Source organism: Hyla sarda, chromosome 1 (genome assembly GCF_029499605.1).
Source record: "Hyla sarda isolate aHylSar1 chromosome 1, aHylSar1.hap1, whole genome shotgun sequence".
NCBI classification, from domain to species: domain Eukaryota; kingdom Metazoa; phylum Chordata; class Amphibia; order Anura; family Hylidae; genus Hyla; species Hyla sarda.
The window spans coordinates 182,099,790-182,127,668 of record NC_079189.1 but is presented as its reverse complement, the minus strand read 5'-3'; the positions used below and the strand labels follow the sequence as shown (position 1 = coordinate 182,127,668).

The 27,879-nt window shown below is 43.6% G+C and overlaps 2 protein-coding genes across 13 annotated transcripts in view; one reads left to right on the top strand and one right to left on the bottom strand.

Moving 5' to 3' along the window:
- Window positions 1–2,266: 2,266 nt before the first annotated feature.
- LOC130355382 (uncharacterized) lies at window positions 2,267–5,367 on the bottom strand. The gene is made up of 3 exons (XM_056555487.1): window positions 5,315–5,367; window positions 3,681–5,263; window positions 2,267–3,567 (listed from the first exon to the last, which is right to left on the bottom strand). The coding sequence occupies exons 1-3, from the start codon at window positions 5,365–5,367 to the stop codon at window positions 2,267–2,269; spliced, it is 2,937 nt and encodes a 978-aa protein (XP_056411462.1).
- Window positions 5,368–5,435: 68 nt separating this feature from the next.
- The window catches only part of CAMK2D (calcium/calmodulin dependent protein kinase II delta), a 229,942-nt gene continuing 207,498 nt past the window's right edge, over window positions 5,436–27,879 (top strand). For 6 of the 12 annotated variants that reach the window (XM_056565417.1, XM_056565350.1, XM_056565402.1 and 3 more), the window contains exons 1-2: window positions 5,437–5,978; window positions 21,954–22,048. In XM_056565417.1, the coding sequence (XP_056421392.1) occupies window positions 5,914–5,978; window positions 21,954–22,048 (160 nt within the window). In that variant the 5' untranslated portion in view covers window positions 5,437–5,913. Of the gene's footprint in view, window positions 5,979–21,953; window positions 22,049–27,879 lie in introns of all 12 variants that reach the window. The other 6 variants (XM_056565408.1, XM_056565339.1, XM_056565394.1 and 3 more) reach the window with 2 other exon arrangements.

Sequence of the window (27,879 nt, the reverse complement as noted above, 5' to 3'; positions counted from 1 at the left end):
TCCACTTCAAACCTGAACTGGTCCCTGAAAAATACTGAGTTTGAAAATTTTGTGAAAAATAGGAAAATTGCTGCTGACCGTTGAAGCCCTCTAGTGTATTCCAAAAGTAAAAACACGTCAATTTTTAAGATGCAAACATAAAGTAGACATATTGTATATGTGAACCAAAAAAAAATGTATTCGTAATATCCATTTTCCTTACAAGCAGAAAGTTTTAAAGTTAGAAAAATGCAAAATTTTCAAATTTTTCATCAAATTTACGGATTTTTCACCAAGAAAGGATGCAAGTATCGACAAAAATTTACCACTATGTTAAAGTAGAATATGTCACGAAAAAACAATCTCGGAAACAGAATGATAACTAAAAGCATCCCAGAGTTATTAATGTTTAAAGTGACAGTGGTCAGATGTGCAAAAAACGCTCCGGTCCTTAAGGCCAAAATGGGCTCCGTCCTGAAGGGGTTAATAACGGCCGTTATTTTGTGATGGGCGATAGTAACGGGAGAAATAGTGCATGCACTATTTCTTCCGTTCATTCGCCCATCACAAAATAGCAGCCTTTATTAATAACGGGCGATGATGGGTTAAAACGGCTATTGGAAAAATCCCATAGACTATATGTTTTACAGTCGATTTCCAGCGTTTTTATAACGGGCGTTTATAACAGAGGTATTTTTATAGTGTGAAAGCAGCCTAACCTGAGAACACCTTGGAGAAGGGAAAACACATAGTGGACTAGGGGTGTGGACTGGAGCACTCCCACTTCCAACCTGTCCGCCAGTCGAGGAAATCCAGCCCAAGTAACTTAAAAAAAAAGACCCCAAGCAGAACATGCTCTGCTAAAGCAGCATATAACCTTCTGGATTTCCTTTACCATACCTTGCTGAGGAAACCAGGTGAGATATACCCCCTTTCCACCACGTTCCCATACACTTTCCCACAAAATATGTCTAGACCCCATCACCCAACAGAGGTGATCATTTTGTCTCCATTTGGGTGGTTTCTGCTACAGTTCACTTTTTATGGAATAGTGATATTCCATAGAGCAGAATGCATTAAAGCAGGTATACTGTGTCATATACATTTTTATGGGCCCTATGTATGATGTTATAAGCATGCTTTACAGGTGGATTTCAAAGTACTGCAATGTATACCTCTGCAAGACACTGTAAAACACAATGTGAACAGAGTCTAACTCATATTAATGTTATATATTTCCTGAATCTGAATCTATGTGCACAGCACTATGGCCAACATTTATCATTGTCTTTAGACTGTATTTTGTGTCTAGAAAAGGCGCAAAAAAGGCGTAGGGTTTATTTGCGCATTTTTTTGCACCTTTTGGTTTACACATTTCTGCTGATTTTGAGTTACAATCCACAGATTTTGTTTATGAACTGCACCTTTTTGTGAAAAGGGGCAAAAAAGGTGCAAAGCCACTGAAAAGTCTCTAAAGTACACCAGCCCAGACTTAGCTTAGCTTTTTGGTGTATGTGAAGAGAAATTTCAGAAAATGTGACCTGCACAAACTGTATGAAATGATCTGTAACCATTTAATAAATCTGGTGCTCCTACACATTACCAGCACACATAAAAAGGTGTAAAAAAATGTTTCACTTACACCTACAATGATAAATGCCCCCCTATATTTTCTGAGGAAATACAATTGTGACAGTGTGATGTGAGGAGTTGTAGTGATACTGGTGAGCAGAGCACAGGAAAAATCTGTGGCAGTGTTATAAGAGTAGTAGTGATTCTGGTGAGCACAGAAATACTCCATGGCTGTGTGATGAGAGGAGTAGTAATGAAATTGGTGACGAGAGCACATGAATACTTTGTGGCAGTGTTATGAGAGGAGTAGTAGTGATACTGGTGGGAAGAGCACAAGAATACTTAGTGGCAATGTGATGAGGAAAGTAATAGTGACACTGGTGAGTAGTAGTAGTAGTAGTAGTAATACTGGTGAGCAGTGTGATGAGGAAAGTAATAGTGACACGGGTGAGTAGTAGTAGTAGTAGTGAGTAGTAGTGATTGTGGTGAGTAGTGTGATGTAAGGAGTGGTAGTGATACTGGTGAGCAGTGTGATGTAAGGAGTAGTAGTGATACTGGTGAGCAGTGTGATGTAAGGAGTAGTAGTGATACTGGTGAGCAGTGTGATGTAAGGAGTGGTAGTGATACTGGTGAGCAGTGTGATGTAAGGAGTAGTAGTGATACTGGTGAGCAGTGTGATGTAAGTAGTGGTAGTGATACTGGTGAGCAGTGTGATTTAAGGAGTAGTAGTGATACTGGTGAGCAGTGTGATGTAAGGAGTGGTAGTGATACTGGTGAGCAGTGTGATGTAAGGAGTAGTAGTGATACTGGTGAGCAGTGTGAGGTAAGGAGTAGTAGTGATACTGGTGAGCAGTGTGATGTAAGGAGTAGTAGTGATACTGGTGAGCAGTGTTATGTAAGGAGTGGTAGTGATACTGGTGAGCAGTGTGATGTAAGGAGTGGTAGTGATACTGGTGAGCAGTGTGATGTAAGGAGTAGTAGTGATACTGGTGAGCAGTGTGAGGTAAGGAGTAGTAGTGATACTGGTGAGCAGTGTGATGTAAGGAGTAGTAGTGATACTGGTGAGCAGTGTTATGTAAGGAGTGGTAGTGATACTGGTGAGCAGTGTGATGTAAGGAGTGGTAGTGATACTGGTGGGCAGTGTGATGTAAGGAGTGGTAGTGATACTGGTGAGCAGTGTGATGTAAGGAGTGGTAGTGATACTGGTGAGCAGTGTGATGTAAGGAGTGGTAGTGATACTGGTGAGCAGTGTGATGTAAGGAGTGGTAGTGATACTGGTGAGCAGTGTGATGTAAGGAGTGGTAGTGATACTGGTGAGCAGTGTGATGTAAGGAGTGGTAGTGATACTGGTGAGCAGTGTGATGTAAGGAGTGGTAGTGATACTGGTGAGCAGTGTGATGTAAGGAGTGGTAGTGATACTGGTGAGCAGTGTGATGTAAGGAGAGGTAGTGATACTGGTGAGCAGTGTGATGTAAGGAGTAGTAGTGATACTGGTGAGCAGTGTGATGTAAGGAGTAGTAGTGATACTGGTGAGCAGTGTGATGTAAGGAGTGGTAGTGATACTGGTGAGCAGTGTGATGTAAGGAGTGGTAGTGATACTGGTGAGCAGTGTGATGTAAGGAGTAGTAGTGATACTGGTGAGCAGTGTGATGTAAGGAGTGGTAGTGATACTGGTGAGCAGTGTGATGTAAGGAGTGGTAGTGATACTGGTGAGCAGTGTGATGTAAGGAGTGGTAGTTATACTGGTGAGCAGTGTGATGTAAGGAATGGTAGTGATACTGGTGAGCAGTGTGATGTAAGGAATGGTAGTGATACTGGTGAGCAGTGTGGTGTAAGTAGTAGTGATACTGGTGAGCAGTGTGATGTAAGGAGTGGTAGTGATACTGGTGAGCAGTGTGATGTAAGGAGTAGTAGTGATACTGGTGAGCAGTGTGATGTAAGGAGTAGTAGTGATACTGGTGAGCAGTGTGATGTGAGGAGTTGTAGTGATACTGGTGAGCAGAGCACAGGAAAAATCTGTGGCAGTGTTATAAGAGTAGTAGTGATACTGGTGAGCACAGAAATACTCCATGGCAGTGTGATGAGAGGAGTACTGGTGAGCAGTGTGATGTAAGGAGTAGTAGTGATACTGGTGAGCAGTGTGATGTAAGGAGTGGTAGTGATACTGGTGAGCAGTGTGATGTAAGGAGTGGTAGTGATACTGGTGAGCAGTGTGATGTAAGGAGTAGTAGTGATACTGGTGAGCAGTGTTATGTAAGGAGTGGTAGTGATACTGGTGAGCAGTGTGATGTAAGGAGTAGTAGTGATACTGGTGAGCAGTGTGATGTAAGGAGTAGTAGTGATACTGGTGAGCAGTGTTATGTAAGGAGTGGTAGTGATACTGGTGAGCAGTGTGATGTAAGGAGTGGTAGTGATACTGGTGAGCAGTGTGATGTAAGGAGTGGTAGTGATACTGGTGAGCAGTGTGATGTAAGGAGTAGTAGTGATACTGGTGAGCAGTGTGATGTAAGGAGTGGTTGTGATACTGGTGAGCAGTGTGATGTAAGGAGTGGTAGTGATACTGGTGAGCAGTGTGATGTAAGGAGTGGTAGTTATACTGGTGAGCAGTGTGATGTAAGGAGTAGTAGTGATACTGGTGAGCAGTGTGATGTAAGGAGTGGTAGTGATACTGGTGAGCAGTGTGATGTAAGGAGTGGTAGTGATACTGGTGGGCAGTGTGATGTAAGGAGTGGTAGTGATACTGGTGAGCAGTGTGATGTAAGGAGTGGTAGTGATACTGGTGAGCAGTGTGATGTAAGGAGTGGTAGTGATACTGGTGAGCAGTGTGATGTAAGGAGTGGTAGTGATACTGGTGAGCAGTGTGATGTAAGGAGTAGTAGTGATACTGGTGAGCAGTGTGATGTAAGGAGTAGTAGTGATACTGGTGAGCAGTGTGAGGTAAGGAGTAGTAGTGATACTGGTGAGCAGTGTGATGTAAGGAGTAGTAGTGATACTGGTGAGCAGTGTGAGGTAAGGAGTAGTAGTGATACTGGTGAGCAGTGTGATGTAAGGAGTAGTAGTGATACTGGTGAGCAGTGTGATGTAAGGAGTAGTAGTGATACTGGTGAGCAGTGTGAGGTAAGGAGTAGTAGTGATACTGGTGAGCAGTGTGATGTAAGGAGTAGTAGTGATACTGGTGAGCAGTGTGAGGTAAGGAGTAGTAGTGATACTGGTGAGCAGTGTGATGTACGGAGTAGTAGTGATACTGGTGAGCAGTGTTATGTAAGGAGTGGTAGTGATACTGGTGAGCAGTGTGATGTAAGGAGTGGTAGTGATACTGGTGAGCAGTGTGATGTAAGGAGTGGTAGTGATACTGGTGAGCAGTGTGATGTAAGGAGTGGTAGTGATACTGGTGAGCAGTGTGATGTAAGGAGTAGTAGTGATACTGGTGAGCAGTGTGAGGTAAGGAGTAGTAGTGATACTGGTGAGCAGTGTGATGTAAGGAGTAGTAGTGATACTGGTGAGCAGTGTGAGGTAAGGAGTAGTAGTGATACTGGTGAGCAGTGTGATGTAAGGAGTAGTAGTGATACTGGTGAGCAGTGTGAGGTAAGGAGTGGTAGTGATACTGGTGAGCAGTGTGATGTAAGGAGTAGTAGTGATACTGGTGAGCAGTGTGAGGTAAGGAGTGGTAGTGATACTGGTGAGCAGTGTGATGTAAGGAGTAGTAGTGATACTGGTGAGCAGTGTGAGGTAAGGAGTGGTAGTGATACTAGTGAGCGGTCACAGACAGGTGTCCTTGTAGGCAGGGCCCAGGGAAAGAAGCATTATCCCCTCCATTCCGGTATGTGCCGCTCCTTTGCCTCTAGAGGCCGCTGTCCTCCGCACAGGCAGCGGGGCTGGGTGGCTCATAGCAGTGCAGAGCGCATCCAACGCACAGAACATAACCGTGCGCCTCTTCCTGGGCTCTCAGTAGTAGGTGCGGGGCGGGAGGAACAGGTAGCGGCGAGGGACTATCCGCCTCTCCTATGAGTGTCACGGGTGGCGGAGCTCTCAGGTGACCGGGCTCAGGTAGTGCTGGTGGCCGGCGCCCCCTCTGTCCTCTATGTGCCGTCCACACAAGTGACAGTGACGAGACCCTAACTCCGGCTCCACCGTACAAGGGATAAGGCACTGAGGCCGGTGACCGTGCTGCGTGCCCAGAGGTGGAGAGGCGGAGGAGGAGAGGCGGACCCGGAGCAGACCGGTGGCAGGCTCGGAGCTGTCCTGCGCCCTCGCACCTCCCGCCGCTTCTCGTGTTTGTTTGTGCGCTGCTGCGCGTCCCCCAGCACCCCGACCCTGCACCACCAGAGGAGGAAGACCGGGGCAGGAGGAGGCGGCGGCGGTATGGCTTCTACCACCACCTGCACCAGGTTCACCGACGAGTACCAGCTCTTCGAGGAGCTCGGCAAGTAAGTGCTGCCTCCTCTGGGGAGGTTAACACGGCTATAGCCGGGGTCACATCTGTATATGCAGATATAAACTGTACGTACACTGTGTATATAGCTTCACATCTGTATATACAGACTGTACGTACACTGTGTATATAGCTTCACATCTGTAAATACAGACTGTACGTACACTGTGTATATAGCTTCACATCTGTATATACAGACTGTACGTACACTGTGTATATAGCTTCACATCTGTAAATACAGACTGTACGTACACTGTGTATATAGCTTCACATCTGTATATACAGACTGTACGTACACTGTGTATATAGCTTCACATCTGTATATACAAACTGTATGTAACTGTATATAGCGTCACAGCTGTACATACTGTATATACGTACACTGTGTATGTAGCTTCACATCTATACATACTGTATATACGTACACTGTGTATATAGCGTCACATCTGTATATACTGTATATATGTACACTGTGTATATAGCTTCACAGCTGTACATACTGTATATATGTACACTGTATATAGCTTCACAGCTGTACATACTGTATATACGTACACTGTGTATATAGCTTCACATCTGTATATACGTACACTGTGTATGTAGCTTCACATCTATACATACTGTATATATGTACACTGTGTATGTAGCTTCACATCTGTATATACATACACTGTGTATGTAGCTTCACATCTGTATATACGTACACTGTGTATGTAGCTTCACATCTGTACATACTGTATATACGTACACTGTGTATGTAGCTTCACATCTGTATATACGTACACTGTGTATGTAGCTTCACATCTATACATACTGTATATATGTACACTGTGTATGTAGCTTCACATCTGTATATACATACACTGTGTATGTAGCTTCACATCTGTATATACGTACACTGTGTATGTAGCTTCACATCTGTACATACTGTATATACGTACACTGTGTATGTAGCTTCACATCTGTACATACTGTATATACGTACACTGTGTATGTAGCTTCACATCTGTACATACTGTATATACGTACACTGTGTATATAGCGTCACATCTGTATATACGTACACTGTATGTAGCTTCACATCTGTACATACTGTATATACGTACACTGTGTATGTAGCTTCACATCTGTACATACTGTATATACGTACACTGTGTATGTAGCTTCACATCTGTACATACTGTATATACGTACACTGTTTATTGCTTCACATCTGTACATACTGTATATACGTACACTGTGTCTATAGCTTCACATCTGTACATACTGTATATACTCAGCTGTACATTGTATATAGCTTCACATCTGTACATACTGTATATACGTACACTGTGTCTATAACTTCACACCTGTACATACTGTATATACGTACACTGTCTATAGCTTCACATCTGTCCATACACTGTATATGGCTTCACATCTGTCCATACACTGTATATGGCTTCACATATGTCCATACACTGTATATGGCTTCACATCTGTCCATACACTGTATATGGCTTCACATCTGTCCATACACTGTATATGGCTTCACATCTGTCCATACACTGTATGCATACACTGTGTATGGCTTCACATTTGTGCATACTGTATATGCACTGTATATGGCTTCACATCTGTCCATACACTGTATATGGCTTCACATCTGTACATACTGTATGCATAAACTGTATATAGCTTCACATCTGTACAGAACTGTACCTACCTTATTGTATCTCATTATGTTACAGCATTCATACCTTTACTGTATGTCATCTGTGTATACTGTATCTCTCTATATACCGTGGTCTTATCTGTATTTACACTGTCACCAAACATACTTGTACTGTAAACATACTGTAGCTGTCCATGTAAAATTGTATCCTATCCTGTCTATACAATATATATATTCTCTCATCTATACGTAGCTGTCTATATAGTTCTATAACATTATGCATCACTAGACATAGACCTTCATATGCTGTATCTCATCTCTATGTACAGTTCTATCCCATCGCTGTATATCACTTATGGCTGCACTATATCTGATCATCTGGCTCATCTGCTGTGGTACTTACCTATACACTTATTCTATTTCATCTGTAACTATGTTGCCTACACCTGTCTACTGTATTCTCTCCCCTTATATGCTTGTATATACATTATGATGTCTTACCGACTACCTGTACCTTGAATACATTCTTTTCTCTGCCTGTATGATAGGGTATCATGGTGACACACAGATATCTCAGCTGTACATAATCACATGCAATGCTTGTATTAGTAGTGGTCTTTGTATCTTTTGTCCTATATGAGAACATATGACCCCACTTAACATAACCTCTATGACATAACCCTAGAAATAAGAAAAAACACTGAACACCAAGTGTGGGCAAAAATTAGATTGGCCACGGCCTCTTTATTACAATTTTACAAATTATAAAAAAAAAAACATTGGCCCACATTTATCATTGCAGTGTAAGTGAAGCATTTTTTTTTACACCTTTTTTTTGTGTGCTGGTAATGTTTAGGAGCAACAAATATATTAAAAGATCAAAGAGCTTTGATACATTTTGTGCAGGTCCCATTTTTGGAAATTTCTGTCTACACATACACCAAAAAGCTAAGCTAAGTCTGGGCTGGTGTAGTTTTAGAGACTTTTCAGTGGCTTTGCGCCTTTTTTTTTTTTTTTTTTTTGCTCCTTTACAAAAAGGGGCAATGATAAATCCCTTCCATATCATGTCTATTGCCAAATTCAGTGGATTGCAACTCAAAATCAGCAGGAATGTGTAAACAAAAAGGGGCAAAAAAAAGGCACAAAAAACCCTGCTTGCGCCTTTTTTGCCCCTTTTTTAGACACAAAAAACAGTCTAAAGACAATGATAAATGTGGGCCATTAACTTCAAACTTTAAAATGTTAAACCAAAAGGCTAGCCATAAGCTCAGCCTATACCACATAACATACAAGTTTTCCACTAGTCCACTCCAGAGAGCTACTTACCCCAGATAACATTATTAATCCTATCAGACCTAACTTTGGGCAGGAGGGTGGGACGCTGTTCCGGCCCTCTGATCCCCAGGCATATGCGGATGCTCAGTGCTAAACCACTGCATATCCCTTTCATATATCTCTCCCAGGGGTAAAGGGGATCCAGACCTGTTACTAGGCAAACTTTCCCCCTTTCTCCCCAGAGACAAAGCCCAATTTAACAATGTTATGTCTCCGGACAGAAAAGGGGAAGATCCCCCATAAAAGCGGGAAAACCTTCTTGATCTAATGTCCTGGACCCATAGGGCCAATATTCTCATACAAATCCCCCCTGAGGGTCCTGGATTCACCATACTTATAAAAGTACTACTCCCACCGGGCACAGAATAGAGGTGGTCCGTATGTTCTGATTTTACCATTGTTTACATCTTTGGGGCTGTGAGTGTTTGGTTCCTTGATAATGCCAACCTACAGGTGCCATAGAGCCATGTTCACATTCATTGTAGCGTAAGAGAAGAGTTATCTCAGTGAGCTGCCAGGGGTCCACCAACCATGAAAACTGCATCTACTAAATAGGAAGAACCCAGTCAAGTTCTGTATGATTGATATATCCAAATAGAGAGATGCAAGAAAATGGAGCACTCACCGGGTCTTTAACAGAGAAAAACTTCTTTATTTTATCCAGACATAGTTGGCGTTCTCATGGAGTGCGGGAGAGCGGACAGGAACAAGGGGGGTGGGGGATGGGCAACGGTTCGTATCACGCAGACAGCGCTTCGTCAGGCTGAGCACCTGAACGGTCTGTCAGCTGCAGGAGTCATATATTTGATCCCTCGTTATAGTCACAGTGCCGGGTAATCTCTGTATTGGATGTGTTGTTCTGTATGAAAGACCTTAGTTTACATGTAGGTTCTCATGTGCACTCCTTTATTCCAGTTTACATGGGAGTCAGCACTGTGCTCTGCCCATCTGTACTGATGCTGTTGAACAGCCTGTATATATCTGTACCCATACTAGCCTCTGCCACTGAGCATTCATGTGATGTGGTGGAGGGCTATGAAAAATCTATTATGTCTGACAGATCCATGATGATCTAGCCCCCCCATCCCAAACTAATAATTGCTCTATCAGGCTTCCCATCTTTTTGATTTTAGGATAGAATATAGCAGCATGTAACACTACTGTAATGGTAACCTGATGCAAAAGGACTTGTGTGAACAGAGCCTTTATCCTCATGTATATAGTATGGTAAAAGTGTATGCACAAAACATGTACAGTGGCACAAAGTCCCCCAGGGCACTGTGTGTGCTGCCATATGGTGCATCCGTATGGTACCCTACTCTCCCTAGGAGCATTGCTTTTGGGGAGAATACCAATTTATTACAACATGCCACGTATGAGATGAGACATACAGAGTTACGGTATGGGCCCTTAGATATCTGGGGTCTGGCTACAGATCAGTATTACACAGACACACTTGTGTGCAATAACTTTTGTATCACAAAAATAAGTCAAATTGTAAATGTGCTTCCGGCTTGAGGGTAAAGCTCTTTTCACACTGTGTTTAATATTCAATGCAGGTAGCTTTTATAATGTATCTGTATAGTGGCTCTAGCTCAGTATTTCTGATGCATAGCTGTAATGGTAAATGATACAATTCTTGGTTCATCTTGTCACCACTGGGAAAAGCTACCAAGTATTATATCTGCAGTCAGTGCTGTAAGAAAACAGGGTGCAGTTAGCTCTTGAGCTCCCTCCAATGGTGGCTGCAGACAGTAGAAATGTGATTATGTAAAGGAAGCCGTCAGCTTGACAATGCAATCCCATCTGGAGGCCTCATATTGCAGAGCAGGAGGAGCTATGCAGATTGATATAGTTTTATTGGAAAATTTCCAGAATAACTACTACTTTATTAAAGTAAATGTATACGGTAAACTAGGAAGGAAGAAAATGTATGGGGGCACCATTCAGGAGGAAAAGCCCCAATATAGCAACTACCATGAAAACAATAATCCTGCAAAAACCATGTTCACAAACAGTCTGTAAGGTGGTGCTTTGACATTGACGAGCATAGAGGAATAAATAGCAAAGGTAAATAAGAAGGTTCCTGCACTCACCGCAAATCCGCCATTCACTATAGAGAAGCCGTCATGGAGGTTGAACCTCCATGGCGGATTTGCGGTAAGTGCAGGAACCTTCTCATGTACATTTGTTATTAAAGTAAATGTTTGCTCATTCTGGGCTATGAAGTGACCTGAGTGGTTCATGTCAGTGATTGACAGCTATCTCTACAGAGAGCTTAGGAGAACAGAGCTCTTCCCCCTCTCCTGTCAGGTCCTGGGCCCATGTGTTAGGACCCAGGGACCACCTGAGAGGTTCCACCTAAGGTTCTATTCACACGGCAGAATTTCCACTTGAAATTGTTTTTTTTTTTTTTTTTTTTTTGCTTTCCTCTGGATCAACACAGTAGGATTCTAGGTTGAACTCGATGGACTTAGTACTGGGCGGTATGACCAAAAATGTATATCACAGTATTTTTCAAAATTATGGAAGTTTCACGGTATTTAACAGTATTTTATTATTTTTAAATGGGAATTTTTTATTTCATTTTTAAAATGGGAAAAGGGGGGGGGGGGTATTCTAACTTTTATTAGGAAAGAGTAAAATTATGAAAGTAGGGGCCCTGCTTGTGTCCTCCAGCTGTTCGGGATGCCGCGATTTCGCTGCGGTGGTCCCAAACAGCCCATTGCGCTAACCAGCACTGATTAGCTTTCACTTTAGACGCGGCAATCAACTTTGAACGCTGCATCTAAAGGGTTAAGATCGGTGCCGCGCGCTATTAGCCACTTGTCCCGGCCATTGCTAGGTGCCGGACCTGACCCGCTATGACGCAGGGCCCCGGTGTGGCCCCGTGTTATAGGAAGGGAGCTGGCGAAGGGTGTACAGGTTCGCCCTCCGTCCCCAACAGGGTATACACTCACCGGTATTGCGGTATATGAAAAATTCATATCATAAAAAGAAAAACACACCGGTATTTGGTATAAACCAGTATGCCGCCCAGCACTAGATGGACTCTTGACTTTTTTTCAACCCTACAAACTATGGGGGAGATTTATCAAAACCTGTGCAGAGGAAGAGTGGTGCAGTTGCCCATAGCAACCAATCAGATTGCTTCTTTCATTTTCCACAGGCCTCTAAAGAGGCCTGTGGAAAATGAAAGAAGCAATCTGATTGGTTGCTATGGGCAACTGCACCACTCTTCCTCTGCACAGGTTTTGATAAATCTCCCCCTATGTTACTCTGTAAATTAAAAGCGAGAATTCAGAAGTGTGAATGGGAGTGTGGAATCCCATAGAAGTCTATGGGCTTTAATTTGAGTTGGAATTCCGCTAGGGGGAATTCTTCCATGTGAATAGACCCTAACTGTGGGGGAGGTGTTGAAGCAGACTAAAGCTAGTCTACATCATATAATCGCAAGGGTAGTCTTATGGGGGTTGCCAAAAGAAATTCTTTACATGATATCATTTACCCATAGACCTGCCCTGTCATTCGTATAATGTGTGGACACAATACATAGTAACATAGTTCATAAGGTAGAAAACAGACGGGCCGCTGCTGAGTGTTATCTGGGTGATGTGAGCGCAGGAAACTGTTGGTGCTGTGCGCAATGTTATCAGCTCTGACAGTATGTATGTAATGACTAGCATGGTTTTCAGCTGAAAGCACACAAGAATGTCTCCACAGGGAATCCCGCACCCATGATCAATGCTATACAGTAGAAGCAGTCAGGAGCACAGGCAATGTTATTGGCATAGAGCAGCTTCTGGCACAGTGTTCTGCCAGTGCATTCAGTGTTAGATCATTTGAAGCCTCTGCTTCAGTCATCCCCCAGTTTATCTCTGGATATAAAGCAAATACTGTGGTGTCTCTGCTGCTGATTCAGTCACATGGAATGTAGGTCAGTGTGGAAAGATTCTCAGCAGCTGGGGAAGATGTTCCCTTTACCTTGTGTGTCTCTGCACTGCATATTTACAGTCATTTGCAGGAAGTTTCCCACTGTGACGGCCTCTGGGAGTTCATTACATTCATATTTTATATGTGTGTATTCAGAAGATGCAGTAAATCCTATAGGAATTCTTCCTGAATTATCTTTTTTTTTTTTTATTTTTTATTTTTTTGACATGCAAAGTGCTCAGACCTTTCAATGTGGTGCGTCTCCGTAGTTTGGACTCTGACTGCCTTGGCATCACATCTGGTTTTCTCTGAAATGCTTTGCTGGGCGTGCTCAATGTGGTGCCATTTTAAATGATTGATGCTTCAGATTCTTGATATTAGCAGCAGAGTTTTAATGCATTACACAGCAGTTTGGGGTCATAGCTCATAGATCCTATTGATGTTATGGAAATGTGTGAAGAGTTTGGCCCTAATGTAAATCTTTACTAGAGCTTAAAGATGCTATTTATGGTGTACATGTTCTTTTATGTCAGTAGGATCTTTGAATGAAGGCATTTTGCCTACAATAAGGCTCACTGCCTTCCATGTATTAAGTGGCCATGGCCATTCAGTTCTGTCTCTGACATCATTCAACTGCACCTCTTCCAGCAGGAGTGGTCTGTGACTGTTCCTGTATGGCTTAGGGAGCCTATCTGTGACTGCTCCTGTAGGGCTGAGGGAGCCTATCTGTTACTGCTCCTGTATGGCTGAGGGAGCCTATCTGTGACTGCTCCTGTAGGGCTGGGGGAGCTCATCTGTGACTGCTCCTGTAGGGCTGAGGGAGCTCATCTGTGACTGCTCCTGTAGGGCTGGGGGAGCTCATCTGTGACTGCTCCTGTAGGGCTGGGGGAGCTCATCTGTGACTGCTCCTGTAGGGCTGAGGGAGCCTATCTGTGACTGCTCCTGTAGGGCTGAGGGAGCCTATCTGTGACTGCTCCTGTAGGGCTGGGGGAGCTCATCTGTGACTGCTCCTGTAGGGCTGGGGGAGCTCATCTATGACTGCTCCTGTAGGGCTGGGGGAGCTCATCTGTGACTGCTCCTGTAGGGCTGGGGGAGCTCATCTGTGACTGCTCCTGTAGGGCTGGGGGAGCTCATCTGTGACTGCTCCTGTAGGGCTGGGGGAGCTCATCTATGACTGCTCCTGTAGGGCTGGGGGAGCTCATCTGTGACTGCTCCTGTAGGGCTGAGGGAGCCTATCTGTGACTGCTCCTGTAGGGCTGGGGGAGCTCATCTGTGACTGCTCCTGTAGGGCTGGGGGAGCTCATCTATGACTGCTCCTGTAGGGCTGGGGGAGCTCATCTATGACTGCTCCTGTAGGGCTGGGGGAGCTCATCTGTGACTGCTCCTGTAGGGCTGGGGGAGCTCATCTGTGACTGCTCCTGTAGGGCTGGGGGAGCTCATCTGTGACTGCTCCTGTAGGGCTGTGGGAGCTCATCTATGACTGCTCCTGTAGGGCTGGGGGAGCTCATCTGTGACTGCTCCTGTAGGGCTGGGGGAGCTCATCTGTGACTGCTCCTGTAGGGCTGAGGGAGCTCATCTGTGACTGCTCCTGTAGGGCTGGGGGAGCTCATCTATGACTGCTCCTGTAGGGCTGAGGGAGCCTATCTGTGACTGCTCCTGTAGGGCTGGGGGAGCTAATCTGTGACTGCTCCTGTAGGGCTGGGGGAGCTCATCTGTGACTGCTCCTGTAGGGCTGTGGGAGCTCATCTATGACTGCTCCTGTAGGGCTGGGGGAGCTCATCTGTGACTGCTCCTGTAGGGCTGGGGGAGCTCATCTGTGACGCTGGGGGAGCCTATCTGTGACTGCTCCTGTAGGGCTGGGGGAGCTCATCTGTGACGCTGGGGGAGCCTATCTGTGACTGCTCCTGTAGGGCTGGGGGAGCTCATCTGTGACTGCTCCTGTAGGGCTGAGGGAGCTCATCTGTGACTGCTCCTGTAGGGCTGGGGGAGCTCATCTATGACTGCTCCTGTAGGGCTGAGGGAGCTCATCTGTGACTGCTCCTGTAGGGCTGAGGGAGCTCATCTGTGACTGCTCCTGTAGGGCTGGGGGAGCTCATCTGTGACTGCTCCTGTAGGGCTGGGGGAGCTCATCTGTGAATGTTCATGGTCTTTACGGTTTGGACGCAACAGACTCCTGTATGGGACTACCCTATGACAAATTGTAGGACTAGAGCAGGCACTGTTACTTTGTTGCCATTACTATACTCTTTTGTAGGTCTGGTTGCTATTGCTAAGTGACAGAAAGTGAATGGTTGTTAGGTTCAGTAGTCAAGACACTATGGGGAAATGTATCAAAACCTGTGTAGAGGAAGAGTGGTGGAGTTGTCCATAGCAACCAATCAGATTGCTTCTTTCATTTTTCAGAGGCCTTTTTTTTTTTTTTTAAAAGAAAGCAGCGATAACATGACTGTCCCCATCATAATGCACAAAAAGAAAATAAACTACAATCAGAAAATAGAACCAATGTGTTTCAGTATCTAAGTAAAATATTCTCTTTAACTAGATTAGAAATGCATACTGTTCTTCTATTCTATTTCATAGGTACTATAGATAAGAATGGAATTTCCCAAATCTTGGCTCACTCACAATACTAGTACAGGGAGAGCTTGGTACAGGAATTCACAAACATTTATTTTTGGGTTGCAAAACCTGCTATTTATGTAAGAGCACAACATTGTAAGAGCAGAGTACATTACACCGCTGGCATTGGCCCCCAGTAAATAATATTGCAATGCATTTGTCCTCCACTTTATTTTAATGTAAACAACTTTAGTACTTCTTTGCTCACACTGGTAGAGGCTAGTGCTGGGCGGTATTCCGGTATGAACCGGTTACCATTTTTTTCCCCCCACAGTATGGATTTTTGCCCATACCGCTATACCGGTCGGGCCCCTCCCCCAGCGCGGTGCCCTCACTTGTCCCGGTGTGCTTCTGTGGCCCCCCGCTGCGCCTGTCAGCCAGTGTCCCCGCGAGCACGATCAATCCCCACCGCTAGCGCGATCCATGTGCCCACTAGCGGTGTCACAAGAATGCCTCCCGCGATCGCTACCATCACCACTAGCGGGGTCCCTGTGCCCACTAGCGGTGTCACAAGAATGCCGAGCGCGATCGCTACCATCACCGCTAGCGGGGTCCCTGTGCTCGCTAGCGGTGTCACAAGAATGCCGAGCGCGGCTCTGTTCCCCGTCCCTGTCAGCTCTCAGGGTACGGGAACAGATTTTAAAAGCCTCGCGCGCGGCTAACGTAGTACTGCACAGGCGCAGCACTACGCAGGCGCAGCACTACGCAAATAGCGTAGGGCTAACGTAGGCAGCGCTAGGAGCCTAGCGTTAGCCCTACACTATTTGTGTAGTACTGCGCGCGAGGCTTTTAAATCTGTTCCCGTACCCTGAGAGCTGACAGGGACGGGGAACAGAGCCGCGCTCGGCATTCTTGTGACACCGCTAGTGGGCACAGGGACCCCGCTAGCGGTGATGGTAGCGCTCGTGGGAAGCATTCTTGTGACACCGCTAGTGGGCACAGGGACCACCCTAGCAGTGATGGTAGCGCTCGCGGGGAGCACATTTGACACTGCTAGTGGGGACAGGTGGTAATACCGTGATACCGCGATAATAAAAAAAAAAAAATACTGTGATATTAATTTTAGGCCATACCGCCCAGCACTAGTAGAGGCCCTGGGTCTCAAACCTAACTCTCAGCTCCCAGTCCTAAGCAACCTGTCAAGTAGAGGCCATCAATTTCAATTTGGAAGCCATCTCTGGAAACAGGGCAGCACTTTCAACATGATACCGAACGACAACAATTGTGTTTCAGGGCAGTGACCCATGTGACATGGAAATTTTGGCAGGCCACTCAAATTTTACTGGTGCTGCACAGGTTAATTGCTGTGTGTCTTCTCACAGCTTCAGTCCTGGCTTTGTTCACATCAGAGCTCATCTCTGGGCAGTGTGCCTGCAGCAAATGCACAAGGAGTTTGACCAGACAGCCAAATTGTGGCAGAAAGAATGATAAAAGGAAACGTCTCATCTAGATTTTCTTTTCTTTACTAATCAAAGCCAAATTTTAAAACCATGATGTTTTTATCTGTACTGATTTTTTTTGATTGGATTGTAAATTATATTTATTCTTTGTATGTTATTGTAGGGGTAGCCATAATTGCTAAGCTTTCTGCACAGCATTTAAAGTATGCTTAAAGGGGTACTCCCACCCTAGACATCTTATGCCCTATCCAAAAGATTGGGTATATGATGTCTGATCACGGGGGTCCCGCCACTGGGGACCCCCACATTATTGCATGCGGCACCCACCTGTTTTTTCACCGGAACCGCTGGAGGGTCTGAGTCGCGACTACGGGAACGGAAGTCCGTGACGTCAGGACTCTGACGGCAGTCGCCCCCTCCCATAGACTTGCATTGAGGTGCCGGGCGTGACGTCACGAACTTCCGTTCCCGTAGTCGTGACTCAGACACTCCAGCGGTTCCGGTAAAAACAGGTGGGTGCCATATGCAATAATGCGGGGGTCCCCAGCGGCGGGACCCCCACGATCAGACATCTTATCCCCTATCCTTTGGGTAACGTCCCCTGTATCGCCCGTCATTACGCACAGAGCGAACTCGCTCTGTGTAGTAATGAAAGTGCGGTGCCGCAGCGGCGATCCCAGGGGTCGCCCGATCCTTTGGATAGGGGATAAGATGTCTAGGGGCAGAGTACCCCTTTAAACTTTAAACATGACTATGGGATTCTACTAGGGAAATCATGTTTTATAATAAATGCCCCTTCCTGGATCCTCCCACTGCCCTATCTTCAGCAGCAGATCAGCACACAAACTGTTCAATACAGTAGACTGTTGGCTTCCCAGCCAGTAGTCCTGTGGTAATGACATGTATGTTGCCTTTCTTTCCTTCAAGGAATGTATAAAATACATTTGCATATTAATACAGAGGAGTTGGAAGTACAGAAAACTCCGGAGTCGGAGTCAGAACATTTATCTACAGACTCCACAGCCCTGGTTATATGATCATTCATTTGTGTTCACTCATCTTTTCTGTGTATTAGTCAATAACCCCTTAAGGAAATGCGCCGTAAATGTACGGCACTGCATAGTGTCACTTAGCGCACAGCGCCTTACATTTACTTCATTCCTGGCGGGTTCCGGCGGCTGTCAGCAGCCGCGGACTCGCCGGTAATGGCGGACGTCAGCGATGGCGCTGATGTCTGCCATTAACCACTCAGATGCCGTGATCAATACTGATCACTGCATATGGGGCAGTGTGGCACTTATAATGGTTGATCTGATGTGCCGCGGGAGTCAGATCAGATCAGCCAAATTAATACAAAAAAGTGTAAACAAACGATAAATAATAAACATGGTATTGTTGCGTGCGTAAATGTCCGAACTATAGATATATAATGTTAATGATCCCGTACGGAGAACAGCATAAATGTAAAAAAAATGTTTTTTAAATCTAAAGTTTCAGCTTTTTTGTCACATCAAACTGCCAAATTTTTTATAAAAAGCAATCAATAAGTCACATGTGGTACTAAAACAAACTACAGATCATGGCGCAAAAAATTAGCCCTCACACATCCCTTAATACGGAAAAATAAGAAAGTTAGAGGTGGTCAAAATAGGGCAATTTTAAACATGTGGATTTTGTATTTAAAAATAAATAAATAAATAAAAAAATGAAAAGTTTGAGATTTTTTAAAAGCAGTGCAATAATAGAAATGTATGTAACCATGGGTATCATTTTAATCGTATTGACCCAGAGAATAAAAAACATTTCTTCTAATTCTAATTTTTACCGCAAAGTGTACAGCACGAAAACGAACAAATTTGCTAACTTATGATTTTTGTTTATATTTTTTTTAAATTTTTGGGGTTTACCATATATTTTGGGGTAAAATGAGTGATGTCATTAGAGTACATCTGGTCACTCAAAAAAACAAGCCCTCATATGGGTCTGGGAATGGAAATATAAAAGATTTATGAATTTTAGAAGGAGAGTAGAAAAAAATGAAAACGCAAAAATTTTATTGGCAGTGTCCTTAAGGTCAAAATGGTCTGTGTCCTTAAGGGGTTAATATCTCCATCTCCCTCCTGTGCCATTAGTCATTATTGTCCCCATCTCCTCCCCTATGTATCAGTAATTAGTGTCCCTTCATCTACCCTGTGTATCATTTATTAATGTCCCCTCATCTGCCCCCCATGTGGTCATTTATTAATGTCCCCTCATCTGCCCCCCATGTGGTCATTTATTAATGTCCCCTCATCTGCCCCCCGTGTGGTCATTTATTAATGTCCCCTCATCTACCCCCCTGTGGCATTAATGTCCCCTCACCTGCCTTCCGTGTGGTCATTTATTAATGTCCCCTCATCTGCCCCCCTGTGTATCATTTATTAATGTCCCCTCATCTGCCCCCCCTGTGTATCATTTATTAATGTCCCCTCATCTGCCGTCCTGTGTGTCAGTCATAAGTGTCTCATCTGTTAAAAAATACTAAACTGTTTTCATCCCTCCACGTCTGTTCTAAAGCTGATCCCCTGGTCCGCCATGCTGAACAATGGCTGTCTTTGGTTGACTCCGGTGTACAGCAGCAGATGTCTTTGGGCGGTGCTCCGGTGTTACATGACTGCTGCAGCCAATCAGCAGCTTCACCGTGACTCTCCTTACTCCTGAGTATGGATCAACACTGCCGAGGCTGCTGATTGGCTGCCTGACATCCACTTTTCCATAGCGCCAACTACATGCAAGAATTGAGGTAAGTAAAACTTTTTTTTTTTTTTGGATGCCACAATTAAATTCTTAGTGGCCTTGGCGACCTGGCACCCAAGATTTGTCAAGCCCTGCTGTAAAATTTCTACGAGGTGGTTTTGTGCTATGGAGAAGAATATTTAGTGCTACGTAATTTATCAAATTACTGGATAAAATTTACTTTTTAATATTTAACAGCGTTTCTCTCACTATAAGTAAACTGAGGGATATTATATATATTTTTCCTTTCTTGGCAAACTTGAAAATCCTATTTAGAATATTTCGTTCCTTTGGCAAAGCTAATGATACCTGCACCCCTGTCTGTGCTCTTAGCCTTGCTATTTACCCTTTTCTTTATGAAAGCATGGACTTGCAAAGAAGCCTTGTATCAGATGAGTGTCTGATCAGTTATATGCCAGATGCATAAGATAAAGCTGTGTATTGCTGTCATAAGTGAAGCTGATTATTATAGGTCTCATGATGCCCATTGTTCCCTAAATCTTAGTAGAAACCAAATAACCAAGCTGATTCAGGAATCTGAGAAAGCTGACTGACTGCCAATAAGGAAGGCATGATGGTGGCCATATTAATTGTCCCTTCACTTCCTGGGACCATAGATGAACATACAATTTAAAGATGACCTGCTGGTTTTAGTAAATTTTGTAGTACAGTGGTCCCTCAAGTTACAATATTAATTGGTTCCAGGGCGACCATTGTATGTTGAAACCATTGTATGTTGAGACCATAACTCTATGGAAACCTGGTAATTGGTTCTGAAGCCACCAAAATGTCATCCAAAAATAGGAAAAAGTGAGGATTAAAGAAAAATAAGTAGATAACTAATACAGAAAAAGCAAGTCCTTACATATAAAAGAGAGAAAGATCTGCTGGGAGCTGTAAATCACGGTCTATGTCAGTGTTTCCCAAGAAGGGAGCCTCCAGCTGTTGCAAAACCACAACTCCCAGCATGCCCGGACAGCCTTTGGCTGTCCGGGCATGCTGGGAGTTGTAGCTTTGCAACAGTTGAGGGCACCCTGCTTGGGAAACACTGGTCTATGTAGAGGACAGGAGCTTCTTCAGGGTCCTGTACAGTACACAGTGTCCTAAAAAGTAATGGAGTCGCCCTCACCTGGTCTGCAAAGGAGCAGGTAGCCCTGGCACAGGTAAAGTGTACAGAACATGTAATACCTCCCTGTACTGTAGGGGGCGCTACCAGACATCAGTCAGTGCATATGCTTCAGTAATACAGGGGTTTTACCAGTAAATTGCCGATTCTGATTGGTTGGTTCTTCCGGCCATTGACACATTTCACAGATCTGGACTGTCTGTACATTGTATGTTGAGTCTGGTTTCAACTTACAATGGTCCAGAAAAGACCATTGTATGTTGAAACTATTGTATGTTGAGGCCATTGTAGGTTGAGGGATCACTGTACCTTTGTATTCCCCATGAAATAAAATTCTAGAGCATATTTTCTTATAGATTTGTGTTTTGCCATTTACCAGTTGTTCTTTCTAGAAATATATGACTAAATAGCCGGCTGGGGTTGACTAAACAGTTTGGGTATAGTCCCTACATTGTGTGCGTTAAGGCTCATTCACACAGGCAGATTAAACTGCGAACTCGCAACATGTTTCCCACTAGTTTGAATGGGGGTTGGTCCTCAGCGGAATATATATACCCTACTGGCCATTAAACAGTGTATCTGCATTATTGTAAATGTATCCAATTTCAATGTAACCTGAGGCTGTGATAGTAACAAGTTGCATTTTTACCTGGGATAACCATTACCTCTTAAGTGGTGGCTTAAATGCTTTAATGTGTTATACAAGTGGGAAAGATCGCTTCATTCTAATGTACAATGGTCGGGTCATTGATCAGAAGGCATTTAGTAGGTGAGAGGAGAGGGGCCGCTGAGTAACTGGAGATCTGGGTTTCGTTTCAGCGTATATCACAAGGCTAGAAAGTTGCTGAAGGATTCTTAACCAAAGTAAATGCTGACTTAATTTTACCCTACACTCTTTTACATTATTAAAACATGAAAGCGATACGTGTGCGTAAAGCATTATTCATTGCATGGATAGCCGCACTAGCTATGGTGATGTGCTAGGAGAGGATAGCTTACATCTGAACACATTTGTCTACTAGTGTCTCAATGGAAACTCTCACCGCTTTCAGAGTGGAGGAATTCGTTCTACTATCTACCCAGAGAAGTTGAGTACTAAAGTATTAACACCTATGTATTCTTTTACAGGGGAGCCTTCTCTGTGGTGAAAAGATGCATGAAGATTACTACAGGGCAAGAGTATGCAGCCAAAATTATCAACACCAAAAAGCTTTCTGCAAGAGGTATTTATCATAAAATGCTCAGCTTAGCTTTCAGAGTCTTAATTTATTTCCTTGTACAGTTTCCATATTCCATATACCAAATTGTGTGGTAAACAGTGTCTACGTACACCAGTCACCTTTGCCATTAACGACAGCTATTTAAAAGAAAAATTGTCTGGCCGCATGGTGTGTTTATGGGGGACAAGCAGAGCTCCCTGTCAATTCTTTAGGTGCCGTTGTCAGTACCAGCCATGGCATCTATGGGGTTAACACTGCAGAGACTGGCTGAATTCTGGCCATGATTGATAGCCAGGTCCTGCCGCTGATCTCCTACAGCATGTCTCGGAGAGCAGGAGATCATCAAAACATATGCATATGCCCAATAGCAGGAACTTATCCACAGATAGGACGTATGCAGGAAGGGGTTAAAACCACCGCTTTATATTGTGCAGGTCCCCGTTATGCTTAGCCAAGACATTAGTGGGATTTTATCAAGGGTGCTGTAGGTGAACAATTTTTCTACACCTTTAATTTGTGTGGTGGCAATGCATATGTGCACCAAATGTATTAACTTGTTCTATGCCATGGTGCTAGTACACATTTATTTTTACGTTTCACTTCAGTACACCATGTTGTATGATTCTTTCTTTGCCACATTTATGAGACTTTTTAACTGGTTAGGCAACAAATGTGCAACTTTTTTTAATGCTGTCCTCAGCCAGTTTTCTAAACCAGGTGTATTTTTGTGGTGTAATTGAGGGCTTTGCGACAAACTTATAACTTTTCTAGAAAATTAGCACTTCATAAATCAGTAGCCACAACAAAGTGGAAAACCAAAAGTGTGTATCAAAGTCATTTTAGTAAAATAATTACTTTGCTAAAAATCGCACAAATTTAGCACAAAACACCACTTGTGACAGTTTATGTACCAAACATAGAGCATGACATAACAAGAAATAAATTACATTGACTCCACAAGACCTGTTCTATTAGAGGTTTTAATGTTATGGCTGATCGATGTATATTGATATGTTGCACTCCATAAATTGATATACAGTAGAACAGAGAAACAGGTGGGAAGTAGATTGAATGGAGCAGTGGTCATGCATGTACCCAGCCCCCTATTCATTTCTATGGGAGCGCTGGAGATGCCAGAGTACAGCACTCAGGTCTCTATGGCGCTCCCATAGAGAATGAATGGAGCGTTTGTCTTCTGTAGCATGCACTTCTATCAGAGAGCTGAGCGCTATGCAGGAGATTGGGGGAGATCAGACACTTATCTATCCCCTATCCTGTGGACAGTTTTTTATTTATTTTTATTTTTATTTTTTTGCGCCAGATTACCCCTTAAATAATTTTAAAGGGATAAACTCCTTAAGGAGAATTAGCTGGGTAGGTTTCAGAGAGATAAGAATAGTTTAATAATTGTAACTATAATGTAGATTTTCAGTAATGCTTATATAGCTTTTCTAAGGCTAAAGTCTCTCTAGAGTTGTATTTTTAACGCAGATCACTTGCTATGCTCTGTGTGCCCGGTCAGGTTTTTGTACGTAGCTGATCTAATACAGTGCAGTTGCTGAATTCAGGCTCAAGGTGTGTTGAGCGTTTTGCTTTCTCACATTTGGGCAGACCCTGCCACACTGCAGCCACCTAAAAAAAGGATCTGTTGTTTGTCTATACAGGGCAATAGGTAGGTCAACCTTTTATTGGTTGATGTACTGGTCTACCAATGGCTATTCCTCATATCTCATTGGCTCACATTGAATATTCATGTCTGTTGTGTGTGCACTTATATCTAGATTATTTTACCACAATGAATCAATTAACAATGATGCAATGACTGGAAGAGTCCGCTAAGAATGGTGCGGCTCAGGGCTTGTTAGCGGCCAGTCGTCTGCCTGAGAGGCATTCTGTAACATGGGAGTAAGATGCTTCTGCGGTATGTTGTGAAAAAATAGGTCAGCGCTTAATTGAATCACATTCCTCTTCATTATTTACAAATGAACTTGCTCCATTAAGGCATGCCGTATGTAACATGGGAGCCGGCAGAAGTCTTCTGCAACTGCTGGCTTTAACATAGAATCATTCGGAAAGCTTGAAATTATTCATGTTTATGCGCAAACAGGCTATGCGGTCTGCAGATGATTCCCTGTAAAAATAAACCCATTACCACCTCCACTAATCTATAGAAGAGAGGATTTGGCAAAAGAAGGTGCATTCATAATGCTTTTCTTGCTGCGTCTGAAATAGATCTGTGTGGGTCTTCACAGCTATGTGGTATAATGAAAGCTGCTATTTTTTGCTAACAGTCATTTTTAGAAACCCAGCAAAAAATCTGCCGTCTTCTGCTTCATCACAATTGTTCTGCATAAACGCTTTGGGGAAGACTCAGAACAGTCTGCAACCTGCTCTTTTCCTGCACTAGAAGAAGTCTTTTCATAATTTAGATGTACATACTTGTTATAGGGGATAAGTGTCTGATCATACACTTTTGCAACTTAGGCTACATTGACACTTTTCTAGAATTGTTCTCGCCATCCTCTCTCCACGCCTCTTTGCCAGTCCCTCTTGCCTGCTTAGCCAATACATTGGTGCTAACCTTTGAACACAGGGCATGCTGTTCAGTAGGAACGTCTCTGTGAGAATGGCGGCCGGGTACGAGAAAGAGGTGTGTGTGTGTGTGTGTGTGTGTGTGTGTGTGTGTGTGTGTGTATATATATATATATATATATATATATATATATATATGTATGTATGTGTGTGTATATATATATATATATAGATAGGACAGATAGATAGATTAAATTTGAGTAGCCGTGTTAGTCCAGTGATGCAGATGCAAATCATAAAATGTTGCAGTATCTTGTAATACCTTTTTTTAATTGGACGAACAGCATTTTGTAGAGACAAGCTTTCGGGAATCCTCCCTTTATCAAGTCCAAAGCAAATCTAAGCTCACAAGTAGAAGACACAGGTTACATCTCCCAAATATGCAGGGGTTAAGACAATAGATGTGGAGGATTCACACTAAGATGGGCCATAAATTGTCCGGCTATAGGAACATAGATTAAATAGATAAGGATGAGAAAAAGGGAGAGGGAGGAGGGAGAAGGGGAGAGACTGTAATTAAGCAGGACAAAGTGAGATGCAAAAGATAATCCAGTACAGTACAGGATATAAGAGAATACAGTACAGTACAGGATATAAGAGAATACAGTACAGTACAGGATATAAGAGAATACAGTACAGGTTATAAGAACAGGGTTGTGAGATGTAACCTGTGTCTTCTACTTGTGAGCTTAGATTTGCTTTGGACTTGAGAAAGGGAGGAATCCCGAAAGCTTGTCTGTACAAAATGCTGTTAGTCCAATAAAAAAGGTATTACAAGATACTGCAACATTTTATGATTTGCATCTGCATCACTGGACTAATATGGCTACTCAAATTTACTCTCTCTATATCTATCTATCTATCTAAATAGCAAAAAAACAGCGGCACACAGGTGGCTATGGTGAAAAAGATGTGGCTTTTATTCACCAAACAATGGACGCATCTTTTTCACCATAGCCACCTGTTTTTCTGCTATTTATTTCATCTGGGTTTTTTGGGACCAAGTCCATCTACAGCTAGCACCAACTTGAATCATTGTTTTTATGCAGTGGATATATATATATATTTCTCACAAGGCTTAGCACTATTCTAGATAAGTTACTTTCCACAATACCTCTCAAAGTGCAGCAGAAAGGTTTGACAATTCATGCTGGGACATACTTGAGCCATGCCCATTCCAACCTTAAACCAATGAGGTCTCAGGATAGGTTATCAATATCAGATGTGTGGGTGTCAAATGCAGCATCCCAACCTATCAATACTCGAACATTTCTGCTACTCAGAGAACAGAACCATCTTGAACTGCGGCTCTGGCAAACAGCAGATTAGCGGTGGTATCTGGTAATGGCAGCCCATCATTCTGACATTGGTGATTTATTCTGAGAAGAGGCAATCTGTCAAGTATTGACTGGAAAACTCTTTTAAACTAAAGGGATGCTAGATCTTACATTTTTATCAAATTCTGTACTATAAGAAAGCTAGATGTGGATGGAATGAATAATCATGACCACAATCCCAGACCACAATGGGGAGGAACACAATGTTACTTATGAATATAACAAGATAACTGTTAGACTGTTCATACATTGCAGGTAATCAGCAGTACCGCAACTAATTACTGCATGTGTTTTTGCTGCAAATGACTGGAATGACTGTAAAAAATGACACGTTTTACTGTGAATATCGTGAATTGCAGTAAGAAAAAACTTAATTTTACAGCAATTTCATTCATTTGTGGTAAAACAAAACCTAAACACATGTGACAATTAGTTGTATATAGAAATCCATTCTTAAAGTGTACCTATTACAGAGACCTATCGAAAGTCTTGAAACCCCCCCCCCCCCCCCCCCAAACCAGTCGGGAGAACCAGTGGGAATAAGTGCGTGGTAGTGTGCTTCAAGCCCCGGTTCACAGTGATCTTTGTCTCACTGCTCCGCTATAAGCGAGACAAAGGTCTGTGAGCACCAGGGCAGTAAAGCATGCTACCGCACACTTATGCCTGTTCATTCTCCTGATCAGTAAGGGTCTTGGCAGTGAGACCCCAAACGATCAAGACTTGTGACAGATCAGAACACTTTAATGGGGTTTTTGGCAATATGTGTGCCCAGACTGTGGGATAACATAAAAAAGCCTCTACTTATCTCAATTGCTCTCCTTCAGCCTTGTTATAACTGTGCCTGTTCTCTCATGAACTTTGCTTCCCAGAGCTGCAGGCGGCACGTCGCGCCACTAAGCCAATCTTGGCAGCAGTGATGCCCCATCTTAGCTATTGTTTTGCTGAGGGACAACTTGACATGCAGTTTACAGCTTTGGGAAGTGTAGAGTTCCCAGAGACAAATGTGCGATGGAGTGTGTGGGGGGGTGGGGGTGGGGTGGGGTGGGGTGGGAGATGAGGGGTGTAAGTTTAGACAACATTTAAAAAAAAGAAGAAAAAAAAGTTTTAGCTAGATATCTCCTTTCCGTACATTTATGCCCTATACATGACGCGAGCATCAGAGCGGTGCTCGGATCATGCACAGCAGGTCTCAGCTACTATCATCAGCCAGGGACCCGCAGGTAATGGCAGACCTCAGCAATTGTGCTGATGCCCGCAATTAACCCCTCAGATGCCATGGTCAATACAGATCACGGCATCTGCGGCAATGCAGCACTTTCAATGGCTGATCTGATCTCGGGGATCAGATCAGCCAAAGAAAACAAAAAAGTTTAAAAAAATTTGAAAAAGCCCCCCCCTCCCAATAAAAATCTAAATCGACCCTTTTCCCATTTTACCCCCAAAAAGCATAAACAAAAAAATGTATAAACAAATTTGGTACTGCTGTGTGCGTAAATGTCCGAACTATCAAAATATAATGTTAATGATCCTTTACGGTGAGCATCATAAACATAAAAAAAAAATAATAATAATAAATACAAGTCACGGTGCAAAAAATGAGCCATCGTACAGCCTCGTATACGGAAAGATGAGAGAGTTATAGGTGGTCACAATAGAGCACTTTTAACCCCTCAAGGACACATGATGTACTGGAACGTCATGTGTCCGCTCCCGATCTATAACACGGGGCCACGGCAGGTCGGTACCCATGGCTAATAGCGCGTGGCATTGATCGCGGTGCCGCGCGCTATTAACCCTTTAGACGCGTTGTTCAAAGTTGAACGCCGCGTCTAAAGTGAAAGTGAAAATATGCCGGATAGCTCAGTGGGCTGTTCGGGATAGCCGCGGCGAAATCGCGGCATCCCG

Bases quoted from the DNA above. Each gene is read 5' to 3' on its own strand.
- LOC130355382 (XM_056555487.1), bottom strand. From the start codon at position 5,367: ATGGAGGGGATAATGCTTCTTTCCCTGGGCCCTGCCTACAAGGACACC. The intron at 5,264-5,314 runs GTGACCGCTCAC...ACTGCTCACCAG, and splicing joins GCCTACAAGGACACCTGTCT to TATCACTACTACTCCTTACA. The intron at 3,568-3,680 runs GTATCACTACTA...ACACTGCCACAG, and splicing joins TTACATCACACTGCTCACCA to ATTTTTCCTGTGCTCTGCTC.